The sequence below is a fragment of the Scyliorhinus torazame genome, chromosome 10 (genome assembly GCF_047496885.1).
Source record: "Scyliorhinus torazame isolate Kashiwa2021f chromosome 10, sScyTor2.1, whole genome shotgun sequence".
In the NCBI taxonomy this organism is placed as follows: Eukaryota; Metazoa; Chordata; class Chondrichthyes; order Carcharhiniformes; family Scyliorhinidae; genus Scyliorhinus; species Scyliorhinus torazame.
Genome location: NC_092716.1, coordinates 71,239,308 through 71,256,776, shown reverse-complemented (window position 1 = coordinate 71,256,776; position 17,469 = coordinate 71,239,308). Strand labels below are relative to the sequence as shown.

At 42.0% G+C, this 17,469-nt stretch overlaps 1 protein-coding gene across 3 annotated transcripts in view; it reads left to right on the top strand.

Annotated features, from left to right (window-relative positions):
* The window catches only part of tox3 (TOX high mobility group box family member 3), a 162,416-nt gene extending 145,357 nt beyond the window's left edge, over window positions 1-17,059 (top strand). The window contains exons 5-9 of one of the 3 annotated variants that reach the window (XM_072518235.1): window positions 716-943; window positions 5,155-5,235; window positions 9,367-10,128; window positions 14,269-14,444; window positions 15,932-17,059. In XM_072518235.1, coding sequence (XP_072374336.1) covers window positions 716-943; window positions 5,155-5,235; window positions 9,367-10,128; window positions 14,269-14,444; window positions 15,932-15,992 — 1,308 coding nt within the window. In that variant the 3' untranslated portion in view covers window positions 15,993-17,059. Of the gene's footprint in view, window positions 1-715; window positions 944-5,154; window positions 5,236-9,366; window positions 14,218-14,268; window positions 14,445-15,931 lie in introns of those variants that run through there. The other 2 variants (XM_072518236.1, XM_072518237.1) reach the window with 2 other exon arrangements.
* The last annotated feature ends 410 nt before the right edge of the window (window positions 17,060-17,469 follow it).

The following is a 17,469-nucleotide window of genomic DNA, read 5'->3' as shown; positions in this document are numbered from 1 at the left end:
GTGTTTTAATTTCTAATGCTTCTTGAAGAATGTAGCCTTCTACCTTAAAAGGATAATGCTTACTGTTGTACTGAGGAACTTAATTATTTAAAAATAGTCATTGTAATTGTGAAAGATAGACATTGTTCAATGTAGTTTGCTTATTTTTCTATTCTTCCTGCTTGATTTATTTATGGAAATAATAGTTCAATGCAGTGACACTAAATTTCAAGGTCAATAAATGCTAAGTCTCATCTGGAAATTCTATGGAAAAAGCAAATGAAGAGTTCCACCAAATGTCACTGTTAATTTTCATAGGATAATTGCCATTTTTAAGTTTGCTTTGAGAGAGTGATATTTGATTAACTAATCTGCCTTGATTTGCTTTTGTTCTGTCAAGCACTTTAGAGATTGTTTTAAAGCCAGTTAGCTAATCCAGATCAAGAAGCATTGTTACATATTTGATTGCCTGGAGCTTTGATCTGCTGTTGCTAAATCCCTGCATGATTCAAAAGTATAGTGTATGCTTAATGCCTAAAGACATTTGATACATTGTCAACTTTTGATTTATCTAACGCTAAATGTACAAATTTCTTCTTTAAAGTTTTACCTTTGTTAAAGGAGCATTAGAGTCTAAATGAATAATCATTTTTGAACATAATTTAATCAAAGGTTTCAGGCTTACAATTTTAATCACCTTGAAGTGAGCACTCTCAATTCTTCTGTCCTGCTTCAGGTGAGTGTTGAAAAACGAGCTGCAGTGGATTCAGGAAAAAAACCCAAGACACCAAAGAAGAAAAAGAAGAAAGATCCCAATGAGCCCCAGAAACCTGTGTCAGCGTATGCTCTATTCTTCAGGGACACGCAAGCTGCCATTAAAGGACAAAACCCCAATGCTACGTTTGGCGAAGTTTCCAAAATTGTAGCATCCATGTGGGATAGTCTAGGAGAGGAACAAAAACAGGTAACTAACAGATGCTCTGTACAAATCTTGTGTAAGATGGTGGTCAGTCAGATTTTTTTTAACCAAATAGATATTGATAATATGGTTGGATTACATTAGTATATATTACATGAGTAATGGGCTGGATTTTGCTGTGCTAATGAGAGCAAGACTGTCAGCATTCGCTGTTATTACTCCGCTAGCAATTCTGGGAAGCTCAGTAAAACATGGCAGCTTGACTTTAACCCCCAGAAGGAAAGTTGACCAGCATCCGACACACTGTAAGGAAGCCTGCCCCGCAACCATATCACACTTATTTCTGGTGGGCTAAACAAGCAGAGAGTGGGACCTCCTCCCATCAGTGGGAGAAAGTCCTGCCCTTGAGAGCTGATGTCCAATCTGATTGGTTGACAACGCTAGCAGTCCCAGCAGTGCCAGAACCCGACAGTGGGAACTGCCAGGATTGCAAGAAGGCCCACGATGAAGAAAGGATGGATGCCGCAGCCAGGTGAGTTGGACCTTTTTGGGTGGGGAGGGATTGTGGAGGGGAGGGGGGGTCTCTGGAGCACTGGATTGGGGGGGGGGGGTGATTTTGGAGGCAGGGTGAGAAGGAACAAAATGGGAGTAACATCTTGGGGGGATGTCCACAGGGCACACCCTAAATGATGTGCCCCCCTTTCCTTCTGTCTTTTTTCAACTTGTGCTCATGGCAACTGCGTTATGTTTTGGGCAGTGTAATATTCCCGTCAATTGGCTTGGTACCATTTTAAATTGTCCCTGAATTATGTATTTAAAAATGGTGAACAGGATGCTGATTTCAGAACCAGCCCACCTGTCTTTCATGGTGGATAGCTCAGGGTTGGATGGGAAGGTGGTAGGCTGGACATACCTTATATTTTACCTGCCTCCCCTTCCAAAACTCTGTCAAAAAGATTCCAGACGGGGGCCGTAAAATCCAGAAGTTACTAAAAGTGATTTATGCTTCTCCAGAGGGTGCATTATTGAGTACCCCCCTGTCCCCGCAAACACGGAAAGAATGAGTAAATGAAAACTCTCACTTTTAAATTATTAGTCTTGCTGTTAACAAAGAACCTTGAAAAGGACACCTTGTTGAATGAGGTATAAACTGAGTTTTCACCAGTGGACTAACTTCCTTGTTATTTCTGAACACCCTCGCAGCTTTTCAAGGTCAGCACCAAGTGCTGTTGTTTGGTGATATTTTGTTGGTCATTATAGAAATCGTTTGAATTTTCCTTTCCATTCAAGTCATGAAAAGAAAATCAGCTGAAGTATCGCGTGGCCAGTCTGATTTTGCCCGATTTTGCCCACTTCGCACTATCATCACAAAAACTTGAAACTAACCCCAATACTATACACACCATCTCATATTCTCTTAATCAAGTCACTAACAATGAGAAACAAAATCAGAACATTAACTGATCCTTGTTCAGTCGGATTCATAACATAATTGCCTGCTTTCATTTTACTCTTTTGTTCTCCACTTCTCTTTCTTTCTCTCATTCTTTCCATCCCTTTCTCGATTTCCTTTCTCTATTGTTCTGCCACCTTTTTCCGGGTTTTTTTCCCCTCTCTTAGGCCAGGATTTTCATTGGGATGACTCGGGAGCCCTTCAAAGCTAGCGGGTGGGTTCTGATTCCAAAATTCCTGACCCCATTCCCCGGTTGTCTGATTTTTGTGAGTGTCTTTAATGGGTGCAGACTTGTTCCTATCACAAGCTCATATCCAGCACTTCCAACATGGCTGGCTCCATTCCATGTACAGGCACGTCCTACTCCTCCACATTTTTCATGGAATCGGGGCAGGTTTCACAAAGGAGTCGTGAACCCTAGTCTGCATGACGGGACATTAAAAGGGTAGGTTCTAAAGGCCCTCCTCATGTCTCTTTTGTGAAACTTTGCCCTTCTACCCACTCTCTATGGTCCCTGGTCCCTCATGCCCCACAAACCAAGCTATGGCACTTCCATGCCCATTGACCCACTATACACCGTCTAGAAACAATGGGCGCAATCTTCCCAAAAGGGAACAAAGTCCCCGAGCGAACGCATTTAGCCACGTGCTTCCCGGCACTCGCTTTGAATAAGGGGCCTAAACAACGAACATGCGGCGAGGCTGCGCATGACCCTGTTTTTTACAATGGTGAACTCTGCTCGCCGGAGCTCCCCATTATAGCGAGAGATCGGGATGCTATTTTTAAATGGTGCCCCGACCCCCCCCCCAACACCGGGCAACGCTGGCCCGATCGCGCACATGCAAAAAGTGCCAGCTTGGCACCGCCTCTGCCAGCTGGAAGCGCCATCTGGGCAACTTGGCAGAGCCAGGCTGGCACGCAGGTGGCACTGCCAGTGTGGCAGACATGCACTACCAGAGTACCCACATGGCACCAACAGTGCCAGGTCACCACCCTTCCCAAAGGGCATGCAGCTGGGGGCCTCCAATCCCCTTGGAGACCCCCACAAGTACCGATCCGTCTGTACCAAACGGCGCTCACCCGAGGTTCATGAGGCGAAGGGATTGAATCCCAAACCCTCACTTACCTTTTGCACATTAGAATAAGGCTTACTGCCTTACTCTAATATGAAGATTTGCCAACAACTGAACCCGCGGGATTGTGGACAGGAATCTCATGAGGTGTTGCGAGCCGGGTAGATCCCGGGAGTGGGGTCTACCGGCTTTCACTGGCCACGCTGTGCTGTGGCGAGATGCTTCCGCGGCACAGCATGGCCGGAAAATCATGCCCAATGAATTCTATGGTGAAAGCAAGATGCAGCCTTCTCCTGTATTGAAAAGTAGTCATTTCAACCCAAGCTAATAAAAATGTCAATCATCCAGACTTTTTAAAGTATCAGCCACGAAAACTACAAACCCTTGAAACCACTTAACCCTGTGTAAATAAACACGATGAAATTGATAGCAAAGATCAGCGAACCCGTGGTGTCAATCAAACAATGTTTTCTCGGAGTCACAGGTACTTCAACAAGGGTATTAGTTGTCTGGGCTCTTGGTAAACATACATCATGAGGTTTTATTCAAAGCTTTTTTTTACACATCCTAATGTAACTATATGGTTCCTTGACCCATTATTCACTCTCGAGAAACAATGAGCATGGCAGTGCCATGACTGAGCATGTGGGGCCATGGGTGTAATGGCACAGCTTGGACAAGAGGGAGTAGAGGGGGCATAAGGTGGCATGGGTGGGGCATGAGGAGTATTTGGGGTTTGAGAGCTGGAGGGCCTTTGTGTTCCTTATTTTAACTGGGACAACGTCCCACATCACTGCACCATAAAACTACTGTGACTGCCTCCAAACTCGTAACTGTGCCAGTTGACCAAGTGGGGGTCTCCAAGGGCTGCATGCCCTTTGGGAAGAGAGGTGACCTGGCACTGTTGGTGCCTGCACCCAACCCCCCACAATGAAGATTCTCCCGTCTTCTTTTCTCCCAAGAAATGTGGGCCAAACCAGCAATTTTCACGACTCCCACGCGTGGATGAAAGTCCAGGCCTTAGTTTTTCTTCCTCATTCCTATATTTTCTGTGGCCGTTTTAATTTTCTTCCAATTTCTGAGAGCTATTTCTCTTGGCAAGTAGCTCTGTGAGAAAGTGCCAGCTATTTTAAGGTGTCCAGTTTATAGTGCTGCAACTTGCATTTGATTAAGTCCAAGATTTTCACAAAGGTGAAACTTGTCTCCCACCTTACCTGAAAGGAACAACCCCTGGATTCCTTTCTAATTGCTCGTCCTTCACCATCCACAAACTCAACTTGTCTATAACATAGTTAACCATGAACTCACCCATACTAAATTCAGCCCCACCATCAATCTGATACTCCATCTTCCCCCATCCTCCCCCTCTCTTTCACCCTACCATTGATCCCTATTTAGCGACACACACTCTAACCCCATCACCTCTCCATTTAGCTCCACTTTAAAAACCTTCTCAAAACTATATTTTAAATTGGGCATTTGCTTGTCCATTTCCATCCCTGGGTCCTATTTTACCTTATGTAAATACAAGTAGTTGTTATTGTTAAACACAAGACTTTTGTTTAAAGAACTGCAAGTTGAAAATAAATAAAAATCCTTCCATAATCAAAGGATACAAAATTGCTATGCTACATATGAAAATATTTTACTGCATAGTTTTCTTACAAAATGCGCAATGTTAATAATTGTATGAGAATTTTAACCATCAGAATATCTGTTTTTGAATATAGGTATACAAAAGAAAAACAGAAGCTGCAAAAAAAGAATATCTAAAAGCACTTGCTGCGTATCGAGCTAGCCTTGTTTCAAAGGTAATCTTCCAAAAGTGCATGTTGAATGTGGTCTGTTTGTTTACGTAGGGTTTTGTAGTTCATGCTAGATCGTGGGTTACTGCTGGAGTCACCTTAATTAAAATTTCACAATTCACAGAATAGAACTTGATTTTATGTCAAAAGTTGGAGTCCAAAGTGAGTGACATTGGATTAATGCTAAAGAAACCCTACATTTTATCATTTGTCAATTGTCGGAATAAAGTCATCTCCAAAATCTGATGGACAAAATATACTTTTTTCAAACAAAATTGTGCAAACACATGATATTGGCCAGTCATGATTCAGTGGTTGCACTTTTGCAGCCGAGTCAGAAGATTGTGCGTTCAAGTCCTCTGCACAGGTTTGAGCACATAATCTGGTGGTGAACTTCAGTGCTGTGCTGAGGGACTGCTGCATTGTCCTTCAGATGAGATGTTAAACTCATTTGCCTCCTCAGGTGGACTTAGAGCAAGTTCAACCATCAACCTATTGAATGGCAGGGCAGCATGGTGACACAGTGGTTAGCACTGCTGCCTCACAGCACCGAGGTCCCAGGTTCGATCCCGGCTCTGGGTCACTGTCCTTGTGGAGTTTGCACATTCTCCCCGTGTTTATGTGGGTTTTGCCCCCACAACCCAAAAGATGTGCAGGGTAGGTGGATTGGCCATGCTAAATTGCCCCTTAATTGGACAAAATGAATTGGGTACTCTAAATTTATTAGAAAAAAACTTATTGAATGGCGGAGCAGGCTTGAGGGACCGAATGGTCTATTCTTGCTCCTAATTTGTATGTTCTTGATTGACAAGGGAGTCATAGTGGGTAGTAGACAGAAAAGTAGGGTTGAGGTCACAATCAGATCAGCCATGACCTTATCAAATGATGGAGCAGGCTCAAGGGGCCAAATGGCCTGCTCCTGATACATATGTCCATATCTTCCATTATCCTTCCCAATCTTTATCCCTCAGTCGATTTCACTAAAACCGATCGTCTATTCTTTTTGCTGTTTCTGGGACCTTACTGTAATTATCTACCACATTTCTTGCATCACAACGGTGACAAAGCTTCACAACAACTTCAGTGGCTGTATAGTGTTTGGTTGATTGCGAAAGGTACCACATGAATTCAAGTTATTTGTTTTCTTCCATAAATGTGACGCTAATGGGATTCAGTCAATGCCACATTATTGCACTCTGTGGAGAAGTTGCATAACTCACTTTTACATGGGTCTGATTGATATCTCTGGGAACGGGACCTGGGGCGAGATTCTCCGACCCCCGCCGGGTCGGAGAATCGCCGGGGGCTGGCGTGAATCCCGCCCCCGCCGGTTGCCGAAGTCTCCGGTACCGGATATTCGGCGGGGGCGGGAATCGCGGTGTGCCTGTTAGCGGGCCCCCCCCCCCGCTCGATTCTCCGACCCGGATGGGCCGAAGTCCCGCCGCTAAAATGCCTGTCCCGTAAATTAAACCACCTACCTTACCGGCGGGACAAGGCGGCGCGGGCGGGCTCCGGGGTCCTGGGGGGGGCGTGGGGCGATCTGGCCCTGGGGGGTGCCCCCATGGTGGCCTGGCCCACGATCGGGGCCCACCGTTCCGCGGGCGGGCCTGTGCCGTGGGGGCACTCTTTCCCTTCCGCCTCCGCCACGGTCTCCACCATGGCGGAGGCAGAAGAGACTCCCTCCACTGCGCATGTGCGGGAATGCCGTCAGCGGCCGCTGACGCTCCCGCGCATGCGCCGCCCGGAGATGTCATTTCCGCACCAGCTGGCGGGGCACCAAAGGCCTTTTCCGCCAGCTGGCGTGGCAGAAATTCGTCCGGCGCCGACCTAGCCCCTCAAGTTTGGGGCTCGGCCCCCAAAGATGCGGAGGATTCTGCACCTTTGGGGCGGCGCGATGCCCGTCTGATTTGCACTGTTTTGGGCGCCAGTCGGCGGACATCGCGCCGTTTCTGGAGATTTTCGCCCCTGGAGTCTGGCAGGACTGAGATGGACTTTTAGGGCTAGTGGTATTTTGGGGGTCTGCCACATGATCGGAGTTCAAGTGTTCTGGAGCTCCAGGAATATTGGTAAATGTAGACTGTAACACCTGACCAAGTCCTGGGAGCTGGACAACTTGAGGGATTCTGAGATCTGGAGAGGAGACAGCTGATTCTTAATGTTTTTTAATTACATTTGCAAAGAATTGGAGAGGGTCAGCGATGTAATAGAGATGGCAGGAAATTAAGACAACTGGGGCGTCATTCTCCGACCTCCCGCCGGGTCGGAGAATGGCCGTTGGCCGCCGTGAATCCCGCCCCCGCCGAAGTCTCCGGTACCGGAGATTGGGCGGGGGCGGGAATCGGGCCGCGCTGGTTGGCAGGACCCCCCGCTCAATTCTCTGGCCCGGATGGGCCGAAGTCCCGCCCAGAAATTGCCTGTCCCGCCGGCGTAAATCAAACCTGGTATTTACCAGCGGGACCAGGCGGCGTGGGCGGGCTCCAGGGTCCTGGGGTGGGGGGGGGGGGGGCGATCTGACCCCGGGGGGTGGCCCCACGGTGGCCTGGCCTGAGATCGGGGCCCACCGATCCGCAGGCGGGCCTGTGCCGTGGGGGCACTCTTCTCTTCCGCCTCCGCCACGGCCTCCACCATGACGGGAGACTCTCCCCACTGCGCATGCGCGGGAAACTGTCGGCGCCCGCTGACGCTCCCACGCATGCGCCGCATTTCCGCGCCAGCTGGCGGGGCAACAAACGCCATTTCCGCCAGCTGGCGGGGCGGAAATCCCTCCGGCGTCGGCCTAGCCCCTCAATGTTGGGGCTAGGCCGCCAAAGATGCGGAGCATTCCGCACCTTTGGGCCGGCGCGATGCCCGTCTGATTGGCGCCGTTTTTGGTGCCAGTCAGCAGACATCGCGCCGTTGGGGGAGAATTCCGCCCCTGTTTTCAATCCTTTTGAGGCAAAATTTCCTGATTAGACATCCATTTAATGTGTTAATATTCCGATTATAAATCTGCCTTATCGAAGGTTCAACTTGCTGGTTTGACGGCTTACTTTTTTAGCGTATAGAATTCTGTCTATTTCCAACTAATATCAATGCACCCATCATTTAGTCATTCGGAAAATGTTAAATGTCATGAGTACAATGGTTGGAAGTGAATGCACTGGAGCAGTAAACAAAGAATGGAGAATTGATTGGCGTTCTTTCAAAATAATTTATCTTAGAAAATAAACTATTTATACCAAAAGATTAATTTTATTTGATATTATTTACTTATATTGCCCAAAATGTATTACTACTTTTTCTCATGAATGAGCACATTTAATCTCGGTAATCTGTTATTTTTTCAATATTTGTTTCACCAACACCCGTTGTTTAAAACTATGAAGAAGCAATTGATTAACTACCACATCTTTTAAGCCAATGATAAGATCAAAAATACCATATTTGCCATAGGCATGTTAATGATTTCCATAGTATTCCACTTTCTGATTTGTTTAAATTTGATCTAATTGATATTTATCACAGCATGTTATTGATATTATCTGATTTTCATTATTGTTTATGTTACATGGATGGTTGAGTTATTTTCTTTCACAGTAACATGATAATGATGCATGATATCAACTTACCAGATGACTAGCCACATCCATAATGTGCCCTCAAACTGATGGCAACTGTTCCATTGCATTCCATTGAAGACGTATGGCATCATATTTCTGTTTAATCTTGCTGAATTGAAAGGAAAAGTGTTCAAAAGCATTTACCCGTTGCCAATCCAACTCTACCTTGCCAACCCTTTCTTCCCTATTTACATATCTCCGTTTTGTTTGGTGTACACCAGAGCAAATTTAATGGCGTGATTTCGGCGCGGAAATCCCCTTGAATCTTGCCCCTTGGTGTCGGAACCAGCCATTTGGGATAGTGGACTTCCTCCTTTTAAAAGTCTGTTTATTTTCACCTTATTGTATTATGGCACATAAATGATCATCAGGAAAGCAAAATGTAAAGACAGCTCATGACAACCTAATAGTACTGCCATCAATGAGGCATAATGTTTATGACTTCAGTTACCTTTCTTTGAAAAGTATTATTGTTGTTGCACACAATTTTCCAATGTTTTACTTATTTCAGGGTTCTGGCATTGTGTTCTCTCTGCAGGCTGCTGCTGAATCAGCTGAAGCTCAGACCATGCGTTCTGTTCAGCAGACTTTAGCATCGACTAGTCTTTCAACTTCCCTTCTTATGAATCAATCACTTTCCCAGCATGCATCTGTCTCAGCATCAAACCAGACACTGCCAAGGGCAATAGCCCCCAAACCAATGAGGTTGCCCTTGCAAGGCAATCAGCTGGTTGCATCAGTTACTATAACACCAAACATGTCAACAAACATTGCCACGTCTATGGGGACCTCCATGGTTCCCACTCCACCTTCACCCCAGCTAAGCCCTCCATTGCAGCCTCAGCAACACCAGATACAACAGATACAGCAACATCAATTGCAACACTTCCAGCAGCAACAAATGCAACAACAAATGCAACAGCAAATGCAGCATCAACAAATCCAGCAACATCAGCACCAAATGCAACAGCATCAATTGCAGCAGCAGCAGATGCATCATCAAATGCATCAACAGCAAATACAGCAGCACATGCAGCAGCAGCTACAGCAGCAGTTGCAACAACAGCAGATTCAGCAGCAGTTACAGCAAATGCAGCTACAGCACATGCAGAAACAGCAAATCCAGCAGCTGCAACAGCAGCAGCATCCACCTCAGCACTCACCACTTCAGCATTCCCCTGTTGCCTCACAGTCAGTGGTGGCCTCACAAATCACTTCTCCAGTCCCCACACGATCAAGTCCACAGCCAGCCCAGCAACAACAATCTCCACTACAAGCCCAGACCCAAGTATTGCCACAGGTCAGTAACTTTTAAAAATGAAAACTTCCCTACAAAACAAGGTGGCATGTCATTTTAAGCTGACATGACTAATCTTCTAAAATGAATGATATTTGATAGGTTGATGAATTTGGTGTAAAGATGACCTCAGACTGTTTGTTATAAATAAATAAATATGTGCTTCAAGATGCTCTTTGACTTGTGGTAAAATGATCCCAACATAGATTTTTTCCAAATCAATTATGCACATTATGTTGATTAAAATGTGAAGCTGAGCATTTTAGCTCTGTTGTGTACTATGTATAAAGTATTTTCTACAGTGACACATGCCCTATATTTCTTTGAAGAAAGTATAAAACAATAATCCGACAGACTGTTTAAATAAAAGTCTTAACATTAAAAATGTGTGGTAATTGGTATGATCATATTTAAATATTTAACATTGAATAGGTACATTTGTCAAAAAATAACTGAAGAATTCGATCAGTAAGAAAAGATTTACACTGACTAAAAGGCTTTAATTGATGACTTCTAATAAATGATTCTGTATAGTTATGGATTGTGAATTCAATTAGATTAATTGCCACATTCCATATATGTTTTTAATTCTTTAGGGATTAATGTCATTTTCATGATTCTACCACATCAATGCAGCACAGAACTCAAACTAAAACTAAACTGGAATAGATACACAATGTCAGCCCGGCACACCACTTGGGTGATGTCAGCTAACAATCAGAAAGGGACCAGAATCCATGAAATGCATCATTCTTGGGAATAACTGGTATTGGTCTTTCCTTGTTGGAAACTCAACAAATATATTACTGGAAGGGAAAAGCTTTATTCAATCCTGTCTACATTAAAGTTCATAGATGATAAATCTTACTGGATTTAATTCATTCTTCAGAAAATCCTTCATAATTCATTGCGTTGATGGTCGTTTCACACTTGTGGAATGGATCCAGTAGATAATGCACTTATTATCTTAGTCCACAAACAGATGACAACTGGGAAAGTGCGTTACACTCTTATGTACCTGTACGCTGTTTTGCAAATGTGTCTGCTGTCCTATCTCCAATAACCATTGTTAAATAGATTAAAGAATCTGAAATGATTGACCTGAAGCAGGAATTGAATTGTAACTCCAATTCGTGAGAGATTCTACGTTTCTCACTTTTTACCAACATTATTTTTCCATTGAACTCGCTTGTGTGATATTGAATGCAATTCCTTGTTAATAGTCTTCCTCACTTAGTCATCCACAAAATGTCCAAGTGTAACATGCTGCTCCTGCACCCAAAATTGGAATAAAAGATTTTCCGAAATGTATATACACAAATTTAGAAATACTTTGAAGGGTCAAAGAAAATGTATTAAAGGATAAACATCCATTGCAAAGAATTCTGTGTTCTTGTAAATAGATCATAGTACTACGAGATCTTATCAGTTGTCTGTTTTCTCAGCAGTAAATTAATCAGTAATCTGTATTAATAGCATTGAGAAAAAAGTACTGAGCACCTTTGTGCATACTGCCTGTGCACAGATGGGATTAGCAGTTCACATTATTTCATTTCTCATCCAAGTGCTTCAGAAATGAGGCTGCCATCGTAATGTTTTCTAGAACAGCATGGCTGCCGTCCCCAGCTGTCTCCAGTGATTAATTACAGCATCTGTCCTGTCAGAAGCTATAGTGAAGAAGTCTGGTTAAAATTGCAAATGAGTGCTGGCAACAACCTTAAACTGCTGATGATAAAATGAAAATTAAAAACAGCAAGTGTCATGCATGACTGGAATCCCAATACACACTGGGGACATGCTATAGTATGTGTCCATAGCTACCATCTATTAGTTATAAACAGAAATTAAAATGAGTGCCCAGAAAATAGCAGGTATTGTGTTGTGCCTCGACTACATTGTATCATTGATAAGGAATCATGTATTTTTCCAGTGTTTTGCAACTGTTCAGCATTTTGATCCTTGTGTACAAATATTTAATAGTGTGTTTCTGTATCACTGATTTAAATTCTGAAATCCATTGCTTGGAATAAATTAGGTGGGAAGAAGAGAAAGCTTTTGTATGTGAAAATTATCTCCTCCAATTTACATTTCATCTGCTATCAGAAAATTAATATGAATTGGACAATGCTTCTGTATAAAGATAATTCAGCACAAATCAGCTTTTGTATTTTTATTGTCAGGTATAATTACAGTTTTGTCTTTTGACAAAAGAGTAGTAATATGATTTATATTTTAATTTGTTTATTTTTGGCTATTTCAGAAATTAAAGTTTGAGTGACTCTGCCCTAGGGAAATTAGGCGGCACCGATATAAAATTATAATGTGATATCTCACTTGCGTGAACACACGTTTTCTATCTCTTCATTGCCTATTCATGACACAAATATTTTAGATGTTAAAAATGCATAATCATGTAAAAGAATAGGATGAATTTCAGAATCTTTTTTAACTTGACGAAGTTTAAATAAATTTATTTGTTTTAATGGAACATGGCAAGACAGCACACTAGGCTCTTCCCCATGGTGGTGGAGAGCTGTATCACCATTCCCATTAAACAGTTGTGACATTAGTTGAATGAGCACCAAAAGTTTTAATTAAAGTTGGCACTAGGTCATTAATCACTAAATTAGAGTACAACAACCCCGGTGACTGTATGCAACATAATTTCAGTCAGCCATTATCACCTGATCCATTGATGTTTGCAGTATTTCGAGACAGATGGATTAAATTTCTCAGGTTTAACCAGTGTCTTCTGCTTGCTCCATTGAATAATCTTTAAGCATTTGAAAGGCCTCTTTCTATTACCCACTTCATGGAGTAGTTTGTAGTACTGGACTTGAGTATAACCTTTCTTGCCCCTTTGTTTGGCTTTTGTTTTGTAACAGCTGTTATCATCGTTTTTGGTCAGCTGTGATTGCTGGAGGGAAAATAGGGCCAGATGGTGTTTTGCTATGCATGAATAGAGTGTTAGAGTAGTTTGGACTGAATAGGCCACGATTGAATGGTGTCTATGCACCACCTGCCCCCTTAGCAGCAGTGCTTGGATCAGAGTTGCATGATCTGTCTTGGACTTAGTAGGTTGGGATGGGAAAAAATAGAGAACTTTGTTGCGTTTATCCCATATTTATTGATCTGCCATGTGGGCAGGAGCGTAGTGCAGTGCACAGTCAATTTGACTTAATTGGATATGACACCACATGTACATGTAATCTATCATTGTTTTCTTTCAATACAGGTTATCTGTTTGTTTCCATGGCAACATGGCATTGTCGTTATGTACTATCAGATAAAGGAAGGAGGCAGGAATATATTTGAGTTGTGTGTTTTTGCTTTTGTTAGTCTGTTTTGTAATTGTGTTGCATGTAACAAAGATACATAGATTGTGATTCAAAAAGTGTCTCCACCCAGTTTTCCAGTGCTAACGTAGTTTTGTGAGAAAGCAGAGGGAGAATAGCATACTTGAACCATATATTGTTGATCCAATTAAATTCGAAGATTAAAGCGTGCAAAATGGTATTTTTACTCATTTTTAATTTGAATTGTAATTACCAATTATTGTGTGCAATTCACAAGGACAAGCTTTCAGAATATAATGCTCTTTTGAGATGGCATTGCTTAAAATGACCCCTATTTAGCTTCAGAGTATTTTGCGTCTCTAATTTGTATGCAAGCCTTGCCTGCCCTTGTCTGTTGGAAGCCAAAGTAAGTATAATTTTCTTCATTCCTGTATCCGCAGGTCAATCACTCCCTTGAAAAGAACGATTGTGAGTTCTGTTATTATGTATAAGGTTTAGTGCTTGACCTTCGTATTCAGAACCTAGACTGGCTATTTTCTTTATTCCCTTTCATTGTGTGGACGCTGTGCTTATCATGAGGCTGGAGCAGGGAGCAGTTTCACATTCGCAATATGAAGGCAAGCTATTACGACTGAAAACACCTTATAAGGACCCCTAGTTAATCATTGCAGGAAGCGTTAGTATTCCCTGCCAACAATTGATGCTTATTCTATGACATTTGCATCTCGATTGAGCACTACAGAGATAGCTAAATTCTCCGGCTCTATGCCGTCCACCGCAGAACCATTTAAACATTGGATTAATTAGAAAAGATTCTCCTATTTAAATAGTTTTTAACTACTTCCAGACCTTTTCACCACCTCCGCCTGAAGTCCAGCCTATCATCAGCTCTCCCCCACCAGCTCCTGTGGGTGCTACCACTCCAATACGATGCATGAGAACTGGCTGCACAAATCCACCAATCCAGAGCGTGGAATGGGATAATGAATACTGTAGCAGCGAGTGTGTAGTTAACCACTGCAGGTAACATTTCACATATACCTGTTTTATCAGATTAGTTACTTTATCTAAATAAAAATGTATTTTTCAATTCACACAAAGCAAAAATGATTCCTGTGCAAACAGCATGCACAAATGCAAATAAAAATCTCTCCATTTGCAAAACAGCAGTGATAGGTGATAGATATTTAACTGATATTTTTGGTGGAAGTTCATGTGTGACTGGATACCAGGATTAAGTGATACTTTTTAATGTTGTTTTGAACATGACTCTATGCAGCAGTCTTAGTATATCCATTTTCATTGTGTCATCAATCATGTCAATTTAGAACAGATCAAACACTGCTTATCCCATCAAGTATAGTAATGTAGGGGAAGATGGATCTTCTGAATGTGCAGACATATGTTCCTCATTGATGAAGCCCGGGTCATACTGGCAAACTGCTTCTTAAAGATGGAAGTTTACTGATCTCGAGAGTTTAGAATAGACGGAGGAAACTATGGATTATATGACAGCTGATGCATTATATAGGACAATTCAATGTCCACTGACCAATCTGGTGGATTTTGAGAATGTTAAACGGTTTGCTTCAGCCATTGTGGTCATTCAAACAGTAAACCGTGATGTAGTTGTGGTGCATTGTAGTACGAGGGTCACTGGAGCCCTTTACATATCTATCTTTCTGCCTTGGTGTAAACATGAATTTCAGCTATTAGTTCAGTGCCTCATTTCATTGCTCCTTTTCGCTGGAACCCTGAATAAAAACATATTCAGGGTCTGACCTCTTGAGTGGTGTACGTGGTACTTACAAATGTGTACATATTAAAAATTATTTGGATGCTGATATTTTCTGCACTTCCTATTTCCAGGCAATTGAAATAATGGTACATGTGCTCGTGTTCACAGTCTTGGTATTTCCCCCCCATTAGTCACAGTGTGAAATGTCGAAACAACAAACAGAAACAAAATTGGGCTGGACGTTACTATTTTCTGTTTTTTAAAAAAAAAGTGATTTTGTGATGTTCTGTTGAACAGAGACTCCCAGTTAAAGCTTTCATATATTATGAAACATTACCCTTGAAGTGCTTACAGTGTGAATCATATTTTACCATTGCTGGTTGAGTCCATGTGCCAGCTGTTTACCATAAAACACCAACATGCGAACAGTGCACTGAAAAAGTACTGAAGATTCTACTGATGTATTTAGCCTGCGTTCTTTACCTCCCTTACCTATTGAGAAGCAAATCTGTCACCTTTTTTGTCTGAAATATTCCTTGCAAGTTTTGATCTGATAAAGGTTAATAAGCATGTTGTCACTAAAATCTGATTTCAACTCTTTGCTAAAATGTCATTTTCATTCACATGTTCAGACTAATTGGCAGCAAAAAAACTGAAGTTTAATCATATACCTGACCTGAGTACATATTACAGTGTTGAATTTTTTGTTTGTATAATAATGTTTCAGAATAAATGCAACAGCAGTGAGTTTAAAATCTTGTGTCTTCTGTAGGGATATCTTCATGGTGTGGGTTGCCTCTCGTAATCAGAGCAGCACTGCTTCTGTGAAGTGAAGATTTGCCATCGATGTTTTTGCAGCCAAAACTCTGCATTTGTCAGACAGACTGCCAAGAAGATGTTCTGAAAGGCAGGCTGACATGCTTTGTTCCCTTGTAACTACATGGGCACAGACTTCAGAAGGCTTTCCAGTGACAGGCTGTACAGACTTTGTTTAGGCCCACCTGCCATTTCTGCCAGTGCCTGGAGAGCTAGCCATTTTACATTGTGTAATGTAGCTTCAGATGATTATTTTGTTTGACATGAACTTAAAGGGCATAGCTTTTAGTAAATGACATGCCTCTGCATGATTGCTGAAGACTTTGAGAAGAATCAGATGGAAAAACTACTTCTCTTTTATGACAGTGATGTCATTGTGACCAGTTGAGACAGAGTGAAGCATAATACTTAAATGGAATGCTAACTACATTTTCCGTCACAATAGCTCAAATGCTTTTTAATGGGTTAAAAGAGAGTTATGATTTTTGCTCAGTAATTGTTTCCACTTTACAAATTGTACACAATGACCCAGTTTAAGAATATTGGTTTCTCAGATGTAATTATTTTCTAAGTTCTTAAGAAACCAGGTTCATCATGTAATATGCGATTGTGTGACACCCGTATCCACTGTTAGTTTCAACTATTTGTTCCGCAACCAAAAAAAGTTATTTTACTATGTACTGTATTGTAGGAATTGCTTTTTGTACGGCAATTTCTTAGCATAGTGTGCTAAATTTAACTGTGCCTCCTTTAAAGGAGAGTTCTGTGTATAAGGCCAAATGCTTTAAAAAAGCTCCTCTTTAATGCAGTAGTCAAGTTAGGGATGGCGAGCAAAATAGCCTGTAAACCAAAATCAATCATGTTTAATATTTTTACTTTGGTTTGTATTTAATTTTTTTGTATTAAAATTTGTGGTCTTATTTAAGATTTAATTATTGAAAAACGATAGTTGACATATTACCAATCGACATTTCAGTGACGCATATGTGTTTCTTCATTCAGAAACAAAAATGTTTTCTTTCTCTACTGTAATTGATCTTTTAATTTCTTTTATTTTGGCTGTAATAAAAGTGACATGAAAATACTTCTGGGATAGGGTGGTGAATGAACGATGAATTTTCCAGTCGCACCATGCAATTTCCCCACAAAGTAAACAAATAGTACTTCAGGATATTACAATGACTGATGCACTGCCGCCCAGGCAACTGAACCCAGCAAAATGCACAAGAGCTGGACACACTGGGTGTTTTCAAGGTCAAGATAATAGCTGTCACATTGGAAGTCTAACCAAGCACTATGTGCTAGTCCCTGAGTTCAACCAGAGTAAACATTTGGAAAGTGATTTTATTCTGAAAAGCCCCAAAATGTATTTTGAGGGAAGTTCCTCAGATCCAGCTGCTCCATCGGCATTATTTTGTAAACTAATGCAATAATACCAGTACAATCTTGTGAAGTAAAGCAGAAATATTAGCAGATATGAACCCAAGGCACTCC